Raw genomic sequence first — 17614 nt, 5'->3', positions numbered from 1 at the left:
TACTCTGCCAAAGAAGACTGGCAGACCAAGTTAATGGACGATCCTGAAATGGCATAATCAACGCAGAAGCTCAGAAGTCAAGATGACAAGATATTTGAAGCAGAATGGAAAATGTTCATTATGTATTTACAAAAGTATTGTAAGCAGATTGAAACACTGGCAAGATTTTAAGAACACTTGTAATTTTAGAGATTGTACAAATAATTTAGGAAAAGAAATTTTGGAGTAGTAATGATATGCAGCTGAAAATCGATGGGACCCAGGGAGGCTGTGGAGGGAAGTCCGGGCATCAGAGAATCCCATTTTATGGATTTGATATTGTTTTTGTGTAAATACTTTTTCTTTTTTGCTTTCGCTTTATCATTTATCTTATGTGTGTTGAAAACCAAATAAAAATATATTATAAAAAAGATGACCAGCTCTGCAAAAGTCCTTTGCCAGCAAATGCACTCAGGGAAAGAGGTTGAGTCCTGACTGTGATGTCCACAATGCCGAAATGCTGCCCTTTCCACTAGAGATGGCCATGTGCCCAACTGAGGAAGTGACTCCTGCTCCTGTTCTCAACTGTTCTTTGGCAATAAAGATACTTCTCTGCTAAGCATCCCTTTTTGGCCTGGCTTCTTCTCTGAAATAACCACACCCTAAGAAAGAGTGCTGAATATAATGCCAGGGGATTTCACGGCTGGCAACCAATGCACCCCTTTGGTTTCAGATAGTACATGTGCAGGCGAGTCTAAGAAGCCTGGGATGCCCATTTTCACAGCCCTCTAGCAGCTACAGTGGCTCTTTTACCAGAAGGAATGTATTTCGCATTAACTCTGGAAGTGGAGACTCCATTGTGACCAAACTAAGCCTCCTAGAGCAAAATGTGTACATCAGGCTGAGTTGGGTCAGAATCAAGTCTACACTTCCAGAGTTAGTGCTAAATACATGACTTCTGGTAAATGAGCTGCCATAGCTGCTAGACGGTCGAGGAAATTGTGTCCCAGGCTTTTTAGACAAATATACCCGTGTACTGGGATGCGGGTGGCACTGTGGTCTAAACCACAGAGCCTAGGACTTGCCGATCAGAAGGTTGGCGGTTCGAATCCAAAAGCATGTCAAAGTGCAAGTAGATAAATAGGTACCGCTCCGGCGGGAAGGTAAACGGCGTTTGCCAGATGTTCATCCCCCCCAGTGCAGCTCCCCCCCCCAACTTGGGAGCTTGTGGTGTGGGCAGATAGTATGCCCAACTCATGACCTTTCCACCCCCCACATCGGCCTGGGGTTGCAGGGTCTCCAGGAATGGCGCTGCTTTGTCCTCTGGGGGGAAATATTGCTGGCACCAAAAGACAGATGGAAGCACCTAAAACCGTTGGGAAGTCCCAGAAAATGTCCCTTCCAACCACAGACCCGCTTCACTAAATGTGATCTTTTCTCTCTCCTTTCAGCATTGCAGGAACCTGGCGCTGCTCCCCTTCGTCTCGCAGGAGCCCTCGCATGGCCAAGCAGGCGGGAGGAATCCAGTTCAGTCCCCTTTCAGCTGAGTTTCTCAAATGTGCACCTTCCAAAACAATTCAAAACAGCTGCTGTTGAAAACTCGAAACGGAAGCTGGGTATCCGGTGAGTCAGCCACGACTGGACTCGTAACAACAGCTTTTAAAAAGTGAAAACTGAAGGATTTCTTCAACGAAGACCGTACTCGATAGAAAAGCCGCGTTTACAGAGAAAACCGAAGGATTTCGTCGAGACACAGACAAGAACACTATATGTATTTTGCCTCAGTCATTTTGGTCAGCAGCTCTTGTACTTGTCTCTGATACATCCTCTTTGACCCGCAATGTTATTGTTTTATGTTGCTCTGATGTTTTCTCTTATTATAACAATACTGTATCTTATACTGCACATAACGGGAGGCCAGCAGAACCTTGCAAGGGGAGGTCGGAGGGTGCCTGGCTGCTAGGAACAAGGGGAGGCCAGGTCTCCCTCCTGGATGCCAGCACCCGAACCCAAACCCCAAACCCCACCCTAAATTTAGCCCTAGCCCTAGCCCTAACTGAAATCCAAACTTTGAAGTTAAACTTTAATCTAACTCTAAACCTCAACTTTTTTTAAAAAAATATTATTAAACAATTTCAACATACCAAATTATCAATCCTTTTAATCACATACATTATTTCTCTCCCATTTTTTCCCACCCCCCTTCAATCCCTCCCCCCCCCCGGACTTCCCTCAGCTCCTCTCTCTGATTTCTCTGCACATGTTATTCTCTGCATGTTAAAAATTGTACATATCATTGCCTTATCTGTCATATCTTCTACTAATAAATTTGTGGATGTTTATTCAAAACCTGTCAAGGAGTCCAATTCATTTTGTGGGGTTTTTTTAGTTTGTAAAAAGTTCCCATTCTTCCTTGAAGTAACAGTTGTCCTTATCATCTAGTTTGTATGTCAATTTAGACAACTCTGCATAGCTCATCCATTTTTCTTGCCACTGGTCTTTTGTTGGGATTTCCTCATTCTTCCGTCCTTCAGCAAATCTCTGTATCTAGACCAATTCCCCTTTTTGCCAAGCGGTTTGAGTAACGAAGCTTCAGTTGGAGATAACCACCAGGGTGATTTTTCTCCTATTAGATCCTTCTATCTCTCCCACACCCTCATTAGTGATCTCCTGCGTATATGATTGTAAAATCCTTTCTGCACTTCCCCTTTCCCGTACCATAAGTATGCATGCCATCCAAATCTGGTATCGTGACCGTCCAAATCTAATGCTTCTTCCTTTTCCAGTTTTATCCAGTCCCTAATTCACACTAATCTAACTCTAACCCTAAACCTACACGCATTCTAAGGCAAGTAAATCCTAATGACAGACTTCAGCATTCCCTTTGAGAACAGGAAAACGGAACATTATCAGACAGGTTGATGGAAGTCTAAATGAAAATAGGACAGGTGATGAGAAGTTGATGTTTTATTGTGTATTTATGTTTATTGGAAAATTAATAAAAAAATATAATAAAACAAGAGAACAGAAAAACAGCCCAAGGAAGCCAAGAAGATGAGCTCTGCAGGTTTGGGACGCAATTAAACAAGCAAAGGTAGGAAAACCACCAGGGCCCCGTGGCCTAACAGCAGAATATTATAAAAATTAAAGGAGTTTGAAGAAGTTAGAGAAAAGGTTACAGACTGGTTTCAATATTTTCAGCTAAATGAAACTTTAAAAAAATGAAAGGATTTAGTCATGAAGCATCAAGATTTCAAAGAGTGATAGGAGAAGATAATACTAAATTATTGTCAAAAATGTATAATCTGCTCCTGGAATGGGACACCAAAGAGGAACAGGTCAAATCTGTTATGATAAAATGGGCAAAACATGTAGGACACAATATCAGCCTGCTGGGGCCCGGTCTGAAACTCAGGTGAAAGTGGGGGCCCAAAAAAATCTCTCCCTTCCACAACCACCTGGCAAACCCCCTTACAAATGATAGACTGGAAAAGAGTTGGAAGACAGATCTCAAATCTATAGCATGTACTTTATTGAAATAAAATTGCATGAAAAGGATGTGCCGGTGGTTTTTACTTAAATAAAATAAGATAAAATAAATTGAATAATAAAATAAAATAAATAATATGAATATAATAAAACGTTAGTTGATGAATCTATTGCTAAAAGCTTAAAGGCTGAAGGAAAACATGAAAAACAGCAGCTGTTGTTTTTAAAGGGCTTGTTTCACCCTTAAAACACACACTTACAATCTTCTAAAACAAGTTATACATTATTCTATGAAACAGGTCATTTTAGTTTATTTTTTGGAGGGCGGCAGAGGAATTGGCACACGATGTCAGGGTTTGTAAAACAACAACAAGAAAGGTTCTGACCTCCCTGGTCCTCGGACCCTTGTCGGCATAAAAGAGTCCGCGAGAAAGGTGTCCTTGCAGAGTCCTTTCTGCTTTTCTTCTTCAAAGCCTTTCTGCAAAAGCCACTGACCAACTGTACACACATCCACACTACCAGCTCTCACTAACCAACCAACCAACCCAACACCAAACTAACATTTCTCACTCTATATCTACTACCCGCTTCAGGCGGCTTTTTAAGCATTAAAGAAAGAGCGGCCAACTTTTAGCCACGACACACGAAGCCACAGAATTTTAGACCAGCGCCTCCTCTTCTAAACAGCATTTCTTAGGTTTCCTGGTTTTCTTGTAAATGCCAGAACAAGGATTGTTTTCTGAAGCAGCGCTAGAGTGACACCCAGTGGCCACTTGGGGTTATTCCACGCGGACCATTTACAAGAACAAGGACCATTTACAAGAACAGCGATATGAGAAAAGTTGAAAACTCAAAACGGAAGCTGGGTTTCCGGTGAGTCAACGACGATGTACTCATTACAACAACAGCCTTTGAAAATTGAAAACTGAAGGATTTTTTCAACAGAGACCGTACTCGATAGAAAAGCCACGTTTACAGTGAAAACCGAAGGATTTTTTCGAGATGCAGACAGTAACACCATACTGTGCCTCCGTCATTTTGGTCAGCAGCTCTTGTCCATGTTTCTGATATATCCTCTTTGACCTGCAATGTTATTGTTTTATGTTGCTCTGATCTTCTCTCTTATTATAATAATATCTGATACAGCACATAATGGGATCCCAGCAGAAACTTGCAAGGGGAGGTCGGAGGGTGCCTGGCTGCTAGGAACAAGGGGAGGAGACAAGGTCTCCCCCCCCCCCAGATGCCAGCACCCCAAACCCCACCCCACCCTCTCACCCCAACACCAACCCCCATCCTCACCCTCACCCTCTCCCTAAATTTAGCCCTAGCCCTAACTGTAATCCTAACTTTAAAGTTAAACTTGAATCTAACTCTAAACCTAAAACCTTTTTTCAAAAAAAAATTTTTTTATTAAACAATATCAACATACCAAATTATCAATCCATTTAATCACATACATTATTTCTCTCCCATTCTTCCCACCCCCTTCAATCCCCCCCCCCCCGGACTTCCCTCAGCTCCTCTCTCCGATTTCTCTGCACATGTTATTCTCTGCATGTTAAAAATTGTACATATCATTGGCTTATCTGTCATATCCTCTACTAATAAATTTGTGGAGGTTTATTCAAAACCTGTCAAGGAGTCCAATTCATTTTGTGCTGTTTTTTTTAGTTTGTAAAAAGTTTCCATTCTTCCTTGAAGTAACAGTTGTCCTTATCATGAAGTTTGTATGTCAATTTAGACAACTCTGCATAGCTCATCCATTTTTCTTGCCACTGGTGTTTCGTTGGGATTTCCTCATTCTTCCGTCCTTCAGCAAATCTCTGTATCTAGACCAATTCCCCTTTTTGCCAAGCGGTTTGAGTAACGAAGCTTCAGTTGGAGATAACCACCAGGGTGTCTTTTCTTCTATTAGATCCTTCTATCTCTCCCACACTCTCATTAGTGATCTCCTGCATATATGATTGTAAAATCCTTTGTGCACTTCCCCGTACCATAAGTATGCATGCCATCCAAATCTGGTATTGTGACTGTCCAAATCTAATGCTTCTTCCTTTTCCAGTTTTATCCAGTCCCTAATCCACACTAATCTAACTCTAACCCTAAACCTACACGCATTCTAAGGCAAGTAAATCCTAATGACAGACTTCAGCATTCCCTTTGAGAACAGAAAAACAGGCCAAGGAAGCCAAGAAGATAAGCTCTGCAGGTTTTGGACGCAATTAAACAAGCAAATATAAGAAAATCACCAGGACCCCGTGGCCTAACAGCAGAATATTATAAAAATTAAAGGAGTTTGAAGAAGTTAGAGAAAAGGTTACAGACTGGTTTCAATATTTTCAACTAAACTGAACTTTAAAAAAATGAAAGGATTTAGTCATGAAGCATCAAGATTTCAAAGTGTGATAGGAGAAGATAATACTAAATTATTGTCAAAAATGTATAATCTGCTCCTGGAATGGGACACCAAAGAGGAACAGGCCAAATTTGTTATGATAAAATGGGCAAAAGATGTGGGACACAATATCAGCCTGCCGGGGCCCGGTCTGAAACTCAGGTGAAAGTGGGGGCACAGAAAAAATCTCTCCCTCCCACAACCCCATTATAAATGATAGACTGGAAAGGAATTGGAAGACAGATCTGAAATCTATAGCATGTACTTTATTGAAATAAAATTACATGAAAAGGATGTGCCGGTGGTGCTTACTTAAATAAAATAAGATAAAATAAAATGAATAGTAAAATAAAATAAAATAAATAATATGAATATAATAAAACGTTAGTTGATGAATCTATTGCTAAAAGCTTAAAGGCTGAAGGAAAACATGAAAAACAGCAGCTGTTGTTTTTAAAGGGCTTGTTTCACCCTTAAAACACACACTTACAATCTTCTAAAACAAGTTATACATTATTCTATGAAACAGGTCATTTTAGTTTATTTTTTGGAGGGCGGCAGAGGAATTGGCACACGATGTCAGGGTTTGTAAAACAACAACAAGAAAGGTTCTGACCTCCCTGGTCCTCGGACCCTTGTCGGCATAAAAGAGTCCGCGAGAAAAGTGTCCTTGCAGAGTCCTTTCTGCTTTTCTTCTTCAAAGCCTTTCTGCAAAAGCCACTGACCAACTGTACACACATCCACACTACCAGCTCTCACTAACCAACCAACCAACCCAACACCAAACTAACATTTCTCACTCTATATATACTACCCGGTCCAGGCGGCTTTTTAAGCATTAAAGAAAGAGCGGCCAACTTTTAGCCACGACACACGAAGCCACAGAATTTTAGACCAGCGCCTCCTCTTCTAAACAGCATTTCTTAGGTTTCCTGGTTTTCTTCTAAATGCCAGAACAAGGATTGTTTTCTGAAGCAGCGCTACAGTGACACCCAGTGGCCACTTGGGGTTATTCCACGCGGACCATTTACAAGAACAAGGACCATTTACAAGAAACAGCGACATGAGAAAAGTTGAAAACTCAAAACGGAAGCTGGGTTTCCGGTGAGTCAACGACGATGTACTCGTTACAACAACAGCCTTTGAAAATTGAAAACTGAAGGATTTTTTCAACAGAGACCGTACTCGATAGAAAAGCCACGTTTACAGATAAAACCGAAGGATTTTTTCGAGATGCAGACAGTAACACCATACTGTGCCTCCGTCATTTTGATCAGCAGCTCTTGTACATGTTTCTGATATATCCTCTTTGACCCGCAATGTTATTGTTTTATGTTGCTCTGATGTTCTCTCTTATTATAATAATATCTGATACAGCACATAATGGGATCCCAGCAGAATCTTGCAAGGGGAGGTCGGAGGGTGCCTGGCTGCTAGGAACAAGGGGAGGCAAGGTCTCCCCCCCAGATGCCAGCACCCCAACCCCCACCCCACCCTCTCACCCCCCCTCTCACCCCAACCCCCCCTCTCACCCCAACACCAACCCCCACTCTAACCCTAGCCCTAAACCTACACGCATCCTAAGGCAAGGAAATCCTAATGACAGACTTCAGCATTCCCTTTGAGAACAGAAAAACAGCCCAAGGAAGCAAAGAAAATAGGCTCTGCAGGTTTTGGACGCAATTAAACAAGCAAAGATAGGAAAATCACCAGGACCCCGTGGCCTAACAGCAGAATATTATAAAAATTGAAGGAGTTTGAAGAAGTTAGAGAAAAGGTTACAGACTGGGTTACAATATTTTCAGCTAAATGAAACTTTTAAAAGTGACAAAAAGAAAGGATTTAGTCATGAAGCATCAAGATTTCAAAGAGAGATATGAGAAGATAATACTAAATTATTGTCCAAAATGTATAATCTGCTCCTGGAATGGGACACCAAAGAGGAACAGGCCAAATCTGTTATGATAAAATGGGCAAAGGATGTGGTACACAATATCAGCCTGCCGGGGCCCTGTCTGAAACTCAGGTGAAAGTGGGGGCACAAAAAAATCTCTCCCTCCCTCTACCACCTGGCAAACCCCATTACAAATGATAGACTGAGAAAGGCTTTGGAAGACAGATGTGAAATTTACAGCATGTACTTTATTGAAATAAAATTACATGAAAATGATGTGCCGGTGGTACTTACTTAAGTAAACTAAAATAAAATAAAATGAATAATAAAATAAATAAAATGAATATAATAAAACTTTTGTTGATTAATCTACTGCTGAAAGCTTAAAGGCTTAAAGAAAACATGAAAAACAGCAGCTGTTGTTTTTAAAGGGTTTGTTTCACCCTTAAAACACACGCTTACAATTTTCTGAAACAAGTTATACATTATTCTATGAAACAGGTCATTTAGTTTATTTTTTTTGAGGCAGGCAGAGGAATTGGCACAGGAAGCCACAGAAATTAGGACCTGCACCTCCCCTTCTAAACAGCATTTCTTTTGTCCAAATAATTTTATTGGTTTTCATGTAAATGCCAGAACAACAAGGATTGTTTTCTGAAGCAGCGCTACAGTGACACCCAGTGGCCACTTGGGGTTATTCCATGCGTACCATTTACAAGAACAAGGACCATTTACAAGAACAGCGACATGGGAAAACTGGAAAACTCAAAACGGAAGCTGGGTTTCCAGTGAGTCAATCACGACCGGACTCATTACAACAACCGCCTTTAAAAATTGAAAACTGAAGGATTTCTTCAACGGAGACCATACTCAATAGAAAACCGCATTTACAGTGAAAACCGAAGGATTTCGTCCACCTGGCAAGCCCCATTACAAATGATAGACTGGAAAGGCTTTGGAAGATAGATCTGAAATTTACAGCATGTACTTTATTGAAATAAAATTACATGGAAATGATGTACCGGGGGTACTTAACCCCTCTTTAATTCGCAAAAATGTACAGAACAAGAACAAAAAATTGTTGGAAATGTAAAGAAACAGAACGTACTTTTTATCGTATGTGGTGGAAATGTAAGGTGGTAAAAAAACTTTTGGGAAATGATTTACAATGGAATGAAAAAAAAATGTTTAAAGCAACTTTTACTAAAAATCAGAAGCTTTTTTACTAGGAATTGTAGGTAAAGAGATATCAAAAGACCAGAGAAATTTGTTTATGTATGCTGCATCGGCTGCCCGGATATTGTTAGCTCAAAGATGGAATGAAGAAACAGTCCCAACCAAAGAAGACTGGCAGACCAAGTTAATGGACGATCCTGAAATGGCATAATCAACTGGGAAGCTCAGAAGTCTAATGACAAGATATTTAAAGCAGAATGGAAAGTGTTCATTATGTATTTACAAAAGTATTGTAAGCAGATTCAAACATTGGCAGGATTTTAAGAACTCTTGTAGTTTTAGAGATTGTACAAATAACTTAGGAAACGAAATTTTGGAGTAGTAATGATGGTAAACAAAAATAAACAAATGGAGTAAATATACTAGGAAAATAGACAGGAAGTTATAAAACAAACTGCGATAAAATTAAGACAATAGGAAAAGTGCAATGAGAATAAGTGGAAGTTTCTTTCAGAAGACTTTATTAGGAAAGACAGGATGTTATAGTCAATGCTCATCTCTTATTGTTAACTCTTCTTTGCTTTTTATCCTTATTTACAGTATTTATGTCGTTTATATTTTTGTGTTATTTGTAAGGTATATGTAAGATGATATTTTAAATCAATACAGATGAATTAAAAAATAAAAAGGGAAAGACTCCCTGCTTGAAACCCTAGAGACCGGCTGCCGGTCAGTGTAGGCCGTATGGAGCTAGGTCTGGCTCAGGGTGAAGCAGTTTCCTGTGTTCCTATCCTGCCCCACCCCATGTGGAAAGGATGGGAGCAAAAGGAGGTTGGAGGGGGTGGGCAGGGAAGAGGAAGGAAAAAACACGGAGGAGGCAGACTTGAACACAGAACAAGAAACCCTTTAATGAGAAGGGAGGGGGTCATATCCGTCCAGCCTTCGTCATCCAGCTGCCGGCAGTCCTGGATAAATGGCGTTCGTGTGTTGTAAATACAACTCCTAGAAGCCACAGGTCAGGATTTTCCGCACAGAGCCGAGGGACGGGTTACTTCAGCTAACAAGGCCTGTGGGGAAAAAGCAGGTGGGGGAGACATGAGCCCACCGACCCCAAAGTGCAACTGCAGTGAACTCCCATTGTGGTTTGAACCTGCATGATGTCCAAAAAAAGCGCAAGTCACCCGAGGGTGTGGGTGGGCATGCGCTCAGAAACTAGCCTGCCATAAAGTGAAATTCACACCCATTGCTCCACCCACTTTTGCCTCCCACCCCACCCGCTGCAGGCAATGAAGCCCCCAGAAAATTACCCAGAGGGAATGTGGCCCCCCAAGCTGAAATAGGCCCCCCACTTCTGTAGTGGTAAGATAATCCCATCACACGGCCTGGCTATATTTTAACCCTTAGTGATCTTTCAAGCTCCCCCTTCCCCTTTTAAAGTCCGCCCCCCCCCAAATAATTCAATTATTTTTAAAACAGCAGCTTTTGCAATCCACCATGCTGGGAAAAGTCGGAAACTTACCAAGGTAATCATCCATGAGGGACCCAATAGCAAACTGCGAAATAATTTTTTAAAACATTATTCTTCATTTACTTATAACTCACACTTTCATAAAACTATACCGAGGCGGTATAGAACATATAAGAATAAAATCAACAAAGAGTATCTGTTAAAAATATCAATCAAAATGGAATACACTCCTTCCCTCCTCTTCATGCTCTCCTCACAACAGCCCTGAGAGGTAGGCGAGGCCAGGCTGAGAGGCAGTGACTAGCCCAAGGGGAGCTCCATGGCCCAGGGAGGATTTGAACCCTGGTCCCAGTCCAGCACTCTAACCGCTACTCCACACTGCCTCTGAGCCAGGAGGGTGGTGGGTGTCTGTGAACTGCTGTTATTGTTTTGTATTATTGTTTTGTATTGTTACCTGTAAGCTGCTTTCAAAAATCATTTGGTCGAAAAAGTCAGGGTGCAAATAAATACTCTTACAACTCACGATATCGTTTTTGTCCACACGGGTACCCACAATCTTCAGCCTGATCTCATCGTCTTGCTGGATGACAATATCCTGCGTTGGGGGAAAAAGAGATAGCGAAGGGCTGTGCTCAATGGCTGGCTGGTGCCCACTGGGGAATGGTAGGGCAGAGGGCAGGGAGCCAGTCAGTAGGTGGCGCCAGAGCCAACAAATGCTAGTTTTGCCCCCATCCTCAACAGAGAGATTGTGGAGGAGGAAGATGGTAGGCAAAGCCACTCTCTGAACTGGTTCGAAGGAGAGGATGACTTACCTCATCTACAGTTTTGTAGCATGGAGGATTGGAGTTGGGGTCAAACTCCATTTCAGAGGGAATGGACTGCAAAGAGAATTAAGAGGGGATATGAGCAGCTGAAGGGGAGGCGAAAGGGAAGGTGGGATGATAGTTCTGTGGTAGAGGATGGACAGCATTCTCTGACACCTTCACAGCCCTTCTGGAAGCCGCTGAGACATTGCCCCTCATCCCCCCGCCAAGCCTAGGGCACTTACATGTCGCGAAATGAAGCAAGACATGGGCCCAATTTCAGTGAAGAGTCCGACCTGGTGAGAGAACAACGAAGAACATCACTCTCAAGCAATCCCCATCTTGAAAGTATGTCGACATTCGCACAAGGAACGGCAGGCCAGGACTTTGGGACAGACGTTGGCAAAGCGAGTCAGAGGGACCCTCCAGTGCAAAAGGACTTCTTCTTAACCGGCATGGCTTCCCCCCAAAGAATCCTGGGAGTTGTGGTTTGTCAAGGGTGCAGAGAGTTGTTAGGCGGCCATTTTCCCCTCACAGCTACAGTTCCCAGAATTCTCTGGGAATGAGGATTGATAATAATAATAATAATAATAATAATAATAATAATAATAATAATAATAATAATGTGATGGCTGGGATTCGGACTCAGAGGCTGAACCTGAGGAATCCCAGCCTGCACAGGAGTCCCCACCTCCAGGACCAGCTGAGCTGGGGCTGGGGCTTGAGCCTGAAGGGTCCTCACCTGTGCTGGATCCTCAGGTGCAGGCACCAGCTGAGTCTGCTCTGGCTCCTGAGGTGATGGAGGACCCATTGCCTGCAAGTGCTCCACTCTCAGCCCTGTCAGAGGAAACTGAGGTTGCCTCTGGGTCCGGTAACCCTCCAGCCTCTCCTGAGCTGCAGAGGCTCAGGGCAGAGAGGCGGAGGGAGCTAAGTTCCTGCAGGAGGAGTGCTCGCCTCCAGGCCAGGAGAGGCGAGTCACCTGTGGACCGGAGCCGCCCTATGCCTCGGGGCAGATAAAAGCCAGGCAGCCCCAGTCCCAGGTTGCGGGAGCAACGTTGTTGGTAGCCTGTTCCTGCTTGAACCCTGTCCTGTTCTTCTGCCAGAGTTCCTGACCTCACCCTGCTTCAGCCTTGACGGACAGCCTCCATACCGCACCCTCGACCTCGGACTGGACTCGGACCTCGCCGCACGGTTAACCCTCGGGACCAGCACAAATTATTATTATTATCAATGATTGCTAAACTACTCTGGGAACTCTGTGAGGATAATAAAGGCCTCCTAAAAACTCTCAGCACCTTTAACAAATTCAATTTCCCAGGTACCTGTGGGGAAAGCCACAACTGTATAAAGTGGTGCTACAGCGCTTTAAATGTATGGTGCGGATGTTGCCCAAGACATTTCACCTCACCTTGTTCACCTGAGTCACAACAGCATCCACCACTTCGCCCTTGAAAGGCCGGAAGACGATGGCCTTGTATTTGACCGGGTAAAGGACAAAGCCGCGCCCAGGCTGGATCACACCCGCCCCAATGTTGTCAATGGTAGTGACAGCGATTACAAAACCATATCTGGGTAGGAGGAGAAATAATTAACAATCATTTTATTATTTATATGCCACCCACCTGACTGGGCTTCCCCAGCCATATTAAAAATATGATAAAACATTAAAAACTTCCCAATACAGGGCTGCCTTCAGATGTCCTCTAAAAGTCAAATAGTTATTTATTCCCTTAACATCTGATGGGAGGGCGTTCCATAGGGCAGGTGACACTACCGAGAAGGCCCTCTGCCTGGTTCCCTGTAACTTCCACTTCTCGCAGTGAGGGAACCGCCAGAAGGCCCTCAGAGCTGGACCTCAGTGCTAAGTGATGGGGGTGGAGTAAGTAAGTTAACTTTTTCCATCCCTTTGCTTTTAGTCATCTGATTTATTTATTTTTAAGCTGTTGGTCACAGTTGCACAAGTTAATCCTGGCTCAGGCTGCTGCTATTATTATTATTATTATTAACAATAACAATAATATTTATACCCCACCCAACAGAATATTAAAAACACGATAAAAGGTCAAACATTAAAAACTTCCCTAAACGGGGTTGCCTTCATATGTCCTCTAAAAGTCAGATAGTTGTTTATTTCCTTGACATCTGATGGGAGGGCATTCCACAGGGCAGGTGCCACTACCAAGAAGGCCCTCTGCCTGGTTCCCTGCAACCTCACTTCTCGCAGTGAGGGAACTGCCAGAAGGCCCTCGGAGCTGGGCCTCAGTGTCCGGACAGAACGATGGGGGTGGAGACGCTCCTTCAGGTATACTGAGCCAAGGCCATTTAGGGTTTTAAAGGTGAGCACCAACACTCTGAATTGTGCTTGGAAAAGCACTGGGAGCCTATGATGATCCTTTAGGACCAGTGTTATATGGTCCCAGTGGCCATTCCCAGTCGCTAGTCTAGCTGCCGCATTCTGGATTAGTTATAGTTTCCGAGTCACCTTCAAAGGTAGCCCGGTGTAGAGCGCATTACAGAAATCCAGTCCTGCTTCTCAGGGGGCAGTGGTGCAATAATGTGGGGTTGTGGGGGGGGGGTCAAAGACCCATTACTATTTCTGCAGCAGAGTCCTCGTCTCCAGAACCTTACAACTGCCAAAATGCTCGCCCACTGACTTATGAACCTTCACCTAAAAACGAAGTAAGATATCAGTCCTCATTGTTCCACATAAAGATCTGATTTAAGCAACAGTTCCCAGGATTTTTGGAGGGAAAACCAGGGGTGACACTGGTTTAAATGTGCAGTGCTTTATTGGCGCTCATCTAGGCCATTGCTGATCTACACCGTCAAGCATCAAGGGGAAAGAGGATCCCAATCTGCTCTTTCACTTACTTGCCCGTGCAGGTCCCCTCCACCTCGGTAAAGAGCTTCTGCTTAACAGTGTTGAGAAGGTTGGGCCCAAAGTAACGAGGGTGCAGCAGGATTTCGTGTTCCAATGAGATCTGGAGGCAAAACAGGTGTGGAGCAGCAGAGACATTAGTGCAGGGGTCCCCAAACTAAGGCCCATGGGCAGGATAAGGCCCAAGGGACTCGTTTATCCGGCCCATGGCGACCCCCGCCGCCCGCTCCTACCGGCACTGCACTGCAGGGTTGGAGGAGCACCAGAAATAGCTTGTGCGCATGCGCAAGTGTGCACATGTGCAATCGTTATTTCCGGTGCACATCCGGGTCAGAGGCCCGTGCACATGCGCACAAGCTATTTCCGATGCTCCTCCGACCCGGAAGTGCACCGGAAATAGCATGTGCACACGCGTATGGGCACGCGCTCCCTTCACGTGATCGGTACTGGAGACACCGGCCCAAGGCACGGTACGTTTGCTGACCCCTGCATTAGTGCAACAGCCACTAAGCAGATATAAACATTAGATCTTATTCCCACTGCACTGTGACAGCTGGTCTACACAGCCAAAGGAAGGCAAGTGGAGGGAGAAGGCCCTGTTGCAGAATGGGGACTCATTGCAGCACCTAGTCACAAGCTTAATTCCAGAAACACACTTGGCTATTTTTTAAAAAGCACTAACTTACTACTGGGACGGGGGTGGCGCTGCGGCGGTTCGAATCCCTGCGACGGGGTGAGCTCCGTTGCTCGTTCCCTGCTCCTGCCAACCTAGCAGTTTCAAAGCACATCAAAGTGCAAGTAGATAAATAGGTACTGCTACGGTGGGAAGCTAAATGGCGTTTCTGTGCGCTGCTCTGGTTTGCCAGAAGCGGCCTAGTCATGCTGGCCACATGACCCGGAAGCTGTACGCCGGCTCCCTCGGCCAATAAAGTGAGATGAGTGCCACAACCCCAGAGTCGGTCACAAATGGACCTAATGGTCAGGGGTCCCTTTACCTTTACCTGACTACTGATTGGCTGCCTGTTATGTCCCAGTTTTCATATCCCAGAGGCTCACGGTGCTGCACATGGTTCTCCCCCTCATTTAATCCCCGCAACAGCCCTGCTGCAAAGTAGGCAGAGAAACAATGGTTGGCCCAAGGTCACACGGTGAGTGTCATGGCTGAGCGGGGAGATTTGAACCCAGGTCTCCCAGGTCCAACAATTAACCACTGCACTACACTGGCTTCTCAAGGAAGCTCCATCACCTGGTGATGCCAGGGGCTGAGCATGGGAGCTTCTGCATGCAATGCTCTGAGCTGTGACCCTTCCCCAGTATTTTCAATGAGGTCTACTAACAGGTAAGCAGGTTTAGGATTGCAGTAGAGAACTGCTGGGCCACCCGAAGATCTGAATCTAGCCCAGCATCCAGATGTCAACAGGGAACCAGCCAGATGCAACTGCCACCTCATGTGTGTCCACAGCAACTGCTTCAGAGATATAATGTCTGTGGACAAGGGAGACTCCATTTGCCATCATAGTCAATAGAGTGACAGAGCTGTTTCTGATGGTCCAGGATGATATGAGAGCTAGAGTAGTGTTGTGGTTAGACTGGCGGATCACTACCTGGGAGACCAGGGGTTAAATCCCTACTTGGCCACGGACCTCATTGCTTCTCAGCCTAAGGGAATTAAATGAGATGGGGGAGAGTCACGTATGCCACCTTGTTCTGGAGGGGAAATAATAATAATAATAATAATAATAATAATAATAATAATAATAATAATAATAATACCTCACCCATCTGGCTGGGTCTTCCCAGCCACTCTGGGTGGCTCCCAACATAATAATAATAATAAGCGATAAAACATCAAACATTAAAAACTTCTCTAAACAGGGCTGCCTTCAGATTTCTTCTAAAGGTTGTTTATTTTCTTGACATCTGTAGTGAGGGAACCACCAGAAGGCCCTTGGAGCTGGACCTCAATGTCCGGGCTGAACGATGGGGGTGGGATATAACTGCAATCAATAAATAAAATCCTATACATTTTCAAAAACCCCTCTAATGCTAATAGTCACAAAACAGTGCTGGGCTGCTCTGGGGTAGTGAAGGTTCTGTTCAGGGCAGACTTGCTGAAATCCGGGAACAAGACTAGGTTAGGGCCATTCATTTCAACCGGTCTACCCTAAGTAGAACTCGGCTGCATAGCACCTGCAAGTAGCAGCGCTGCGTTTGATCTCCCTTGTCCACGATCTCCTCCTCTTCCAACTGGGTGCCACCGAAATTTGAGAGAACTCCTCAGATTGCAACAGAAACGTAGAATCCTAGAACTGGAAAGCGGGAAAGGGACTACGGGGATCATCTAGTCCAACCCCCTGCGACGCAGGAATCTTTTGCCCAAGTGGGGCTCGAACCTACAACCCTGAGATTAAGAGTCTCCTGCTCTACCGACTGAGTTATTCCAAGACTACATGACGACGGAAGGGCCAGAATACCACCTTGACGTTGCACATCATTCATTTGCCCCCCGCGACCACATCTTTCACGTCCCACGTGGGGTGCCTGGGCAGCAAAGGAGCTAAAACCTCAGACTCCCCAGTAATAATAATAAAAAATACTCACATGGTAAAACATCCTGGTGCCCGCCTGCGCGCACGCGCGCGTCCCCGTCCGCACCTCTCTTTTCTTTTCGAGACCGGAAGGAACGCAGAGGCACCGCGCGTTCTAAATGTTGCAAGGCAGCTTCATCCTGATTGGCTGCGCGGCGACAGGATTCCATTGCCGCCTAACGAAGCAAACAGGAAGCTGCCGGGACAGAGGAAGGGAACGTTGCTCATCTGCGCGTGCGCCTCAGCGGTCGATGCCAGTGCCTATAGTGTCATGGCGGGTGCACAGGGCTCTCCCATAGTGGGATGTGTATAGGTGTACGGGGAGGGGGCGGCTCTTTCCATAGACGTTTGCTAGACATCAGAACATAAGAAGGGTCTTACAGCTGGATCAGGCCAGTGGGCCAGCTAGCCTGGTATTCAGAGACATATGCTGCCTCTGACCCTTGAGGGAGAACACAGCCAGTACTGTATGGTTAGTAGCCACTCACAGTCCCCATCATCTCTTGCCTTGGGGTGGCGGGCTATGGCTCAGCGACAGAGCACCTGCTTTTCATGCAGAGGGTCCCAGCTTCAAATCCTGACATCTCTAGGTAGGGCTAGGAGAGATTCCTTGTCTGAAACCCTGGAAGGCTGCTGCCAGTCAGTGCTTGTAACACTGAACACCTAGATGGACCAGTCATCTGACTCAGCAGCGTCCTATGAGAGCTACCTGTAATTTCCTTGTGCTTTGAGGGAGGCTCTCTGCACGTCACCAGAAGCTGTGTATTCAAGGTTTTTTTTTTAAATGGATTGCTTTTAACTTGCAGGAAACAATGAGCAACGAATTGGTTTTAGCAGCTGCTTTTACTCACTTTTTATTTTGTGTGTGTGCGCTTTTATTTGTCATAGAATTGTAGAATCGGAAAGGACCATGAGGGTCATATAATCCAACCCCTTGCAAT

The 17614-nt window shown here is 44.7% G+C and overlaps 1 protein-coding gene and 1 long non-coding RNA gene across 3 annotated transcripts; one reads left to right on the top strand and one right to left on the bottom strand.

Annotated features, from left to right (window-relative positions):
• Positions 1-311: 311 nt before the first annotated feature.
• On the top strand, positions 312-2328 carry LOC308575040. The gene is made up of 2 exons (XR_014002685.1): positions 312-1142; positions 1431-2328. It is a non-coding gene; the product is annotated as an uncharacterized lncRNA (long non-coding RNA).
• A 7491-nt stretch (positions 2329-9819) lies between these two features.
• Positions 9820-16856, bottom strand: POLR2G (RNA polymerase II subunit G). 2 transcript variants are annotated; one of them, XM_081173412.1, is made up of 8 exons: positions 16687-16856; positions 14079-14188; positions 12616-12775; positions 11453-11503; positions 11217-11282; positions 10928-10999; positions 10456-10489; positions 9820-10003 (listed from the first exon to the last, which is right to left on the bottom strand). In XM_081173412.1, exons 1-8 carry the CDS (start codon positions 16696-16698, stop codon positions 9990-9992), a joined length of 519 nt encoding a protein of 172 aa, XP_081029538.1. In that variant the 5' UTR covers positions 16699-16856; the 3' UTR covers positions 9820-9989. The 2 variants fall into 2 exon arrangements, with proteins under 2 accessions (XP_081029538.1, XP_081029537.1); XM_081173411.1 differs by lacking the exon at positions 16687-16856 and adding an exon at positions 16563-16592.
• Between the last annotated feature and the right edge of the window lie 758 nt (positions 16857-17614).

The sequence above is a fragment of the Podarcis bocagei genome (genome assembly GCF_964188305.1).
Source record: "Podarcis bocagei genome assembly, chromosome: 16".
NCBI classification, from domain to species: Eukaryota; Metazoa; Chordata; class Lepidosauria; order Squamata; family Lacertidae; genus Podarcis; species Podarcis bocagei.
This window is presented reverse-complemented; position numbering and strand designations above follow the sequence as displayed.

What these genes read in the sequence shown, in the direction of transcription:
- POLR2G (XM_081173411.1), bottom strand. An exon ending in CTTGCTTCATTTCGCGACAT is followed by an intron (nt 11,283 to 11,452) that starts GTAAGTGCCCTA and finishes TTCTCTTTGCAG; the next exon opens with TCCATTCCCTCTGAAATGGA. An exon ending in GTGTGGACAAAAACGATATC is followed by an intron (nt 10,490 to 10,927) that starts GTGAGTTGTAAG and finishes ATTATTTCGCAG; the next exon opens with TTTGCTATTGGGTCCCTCAT.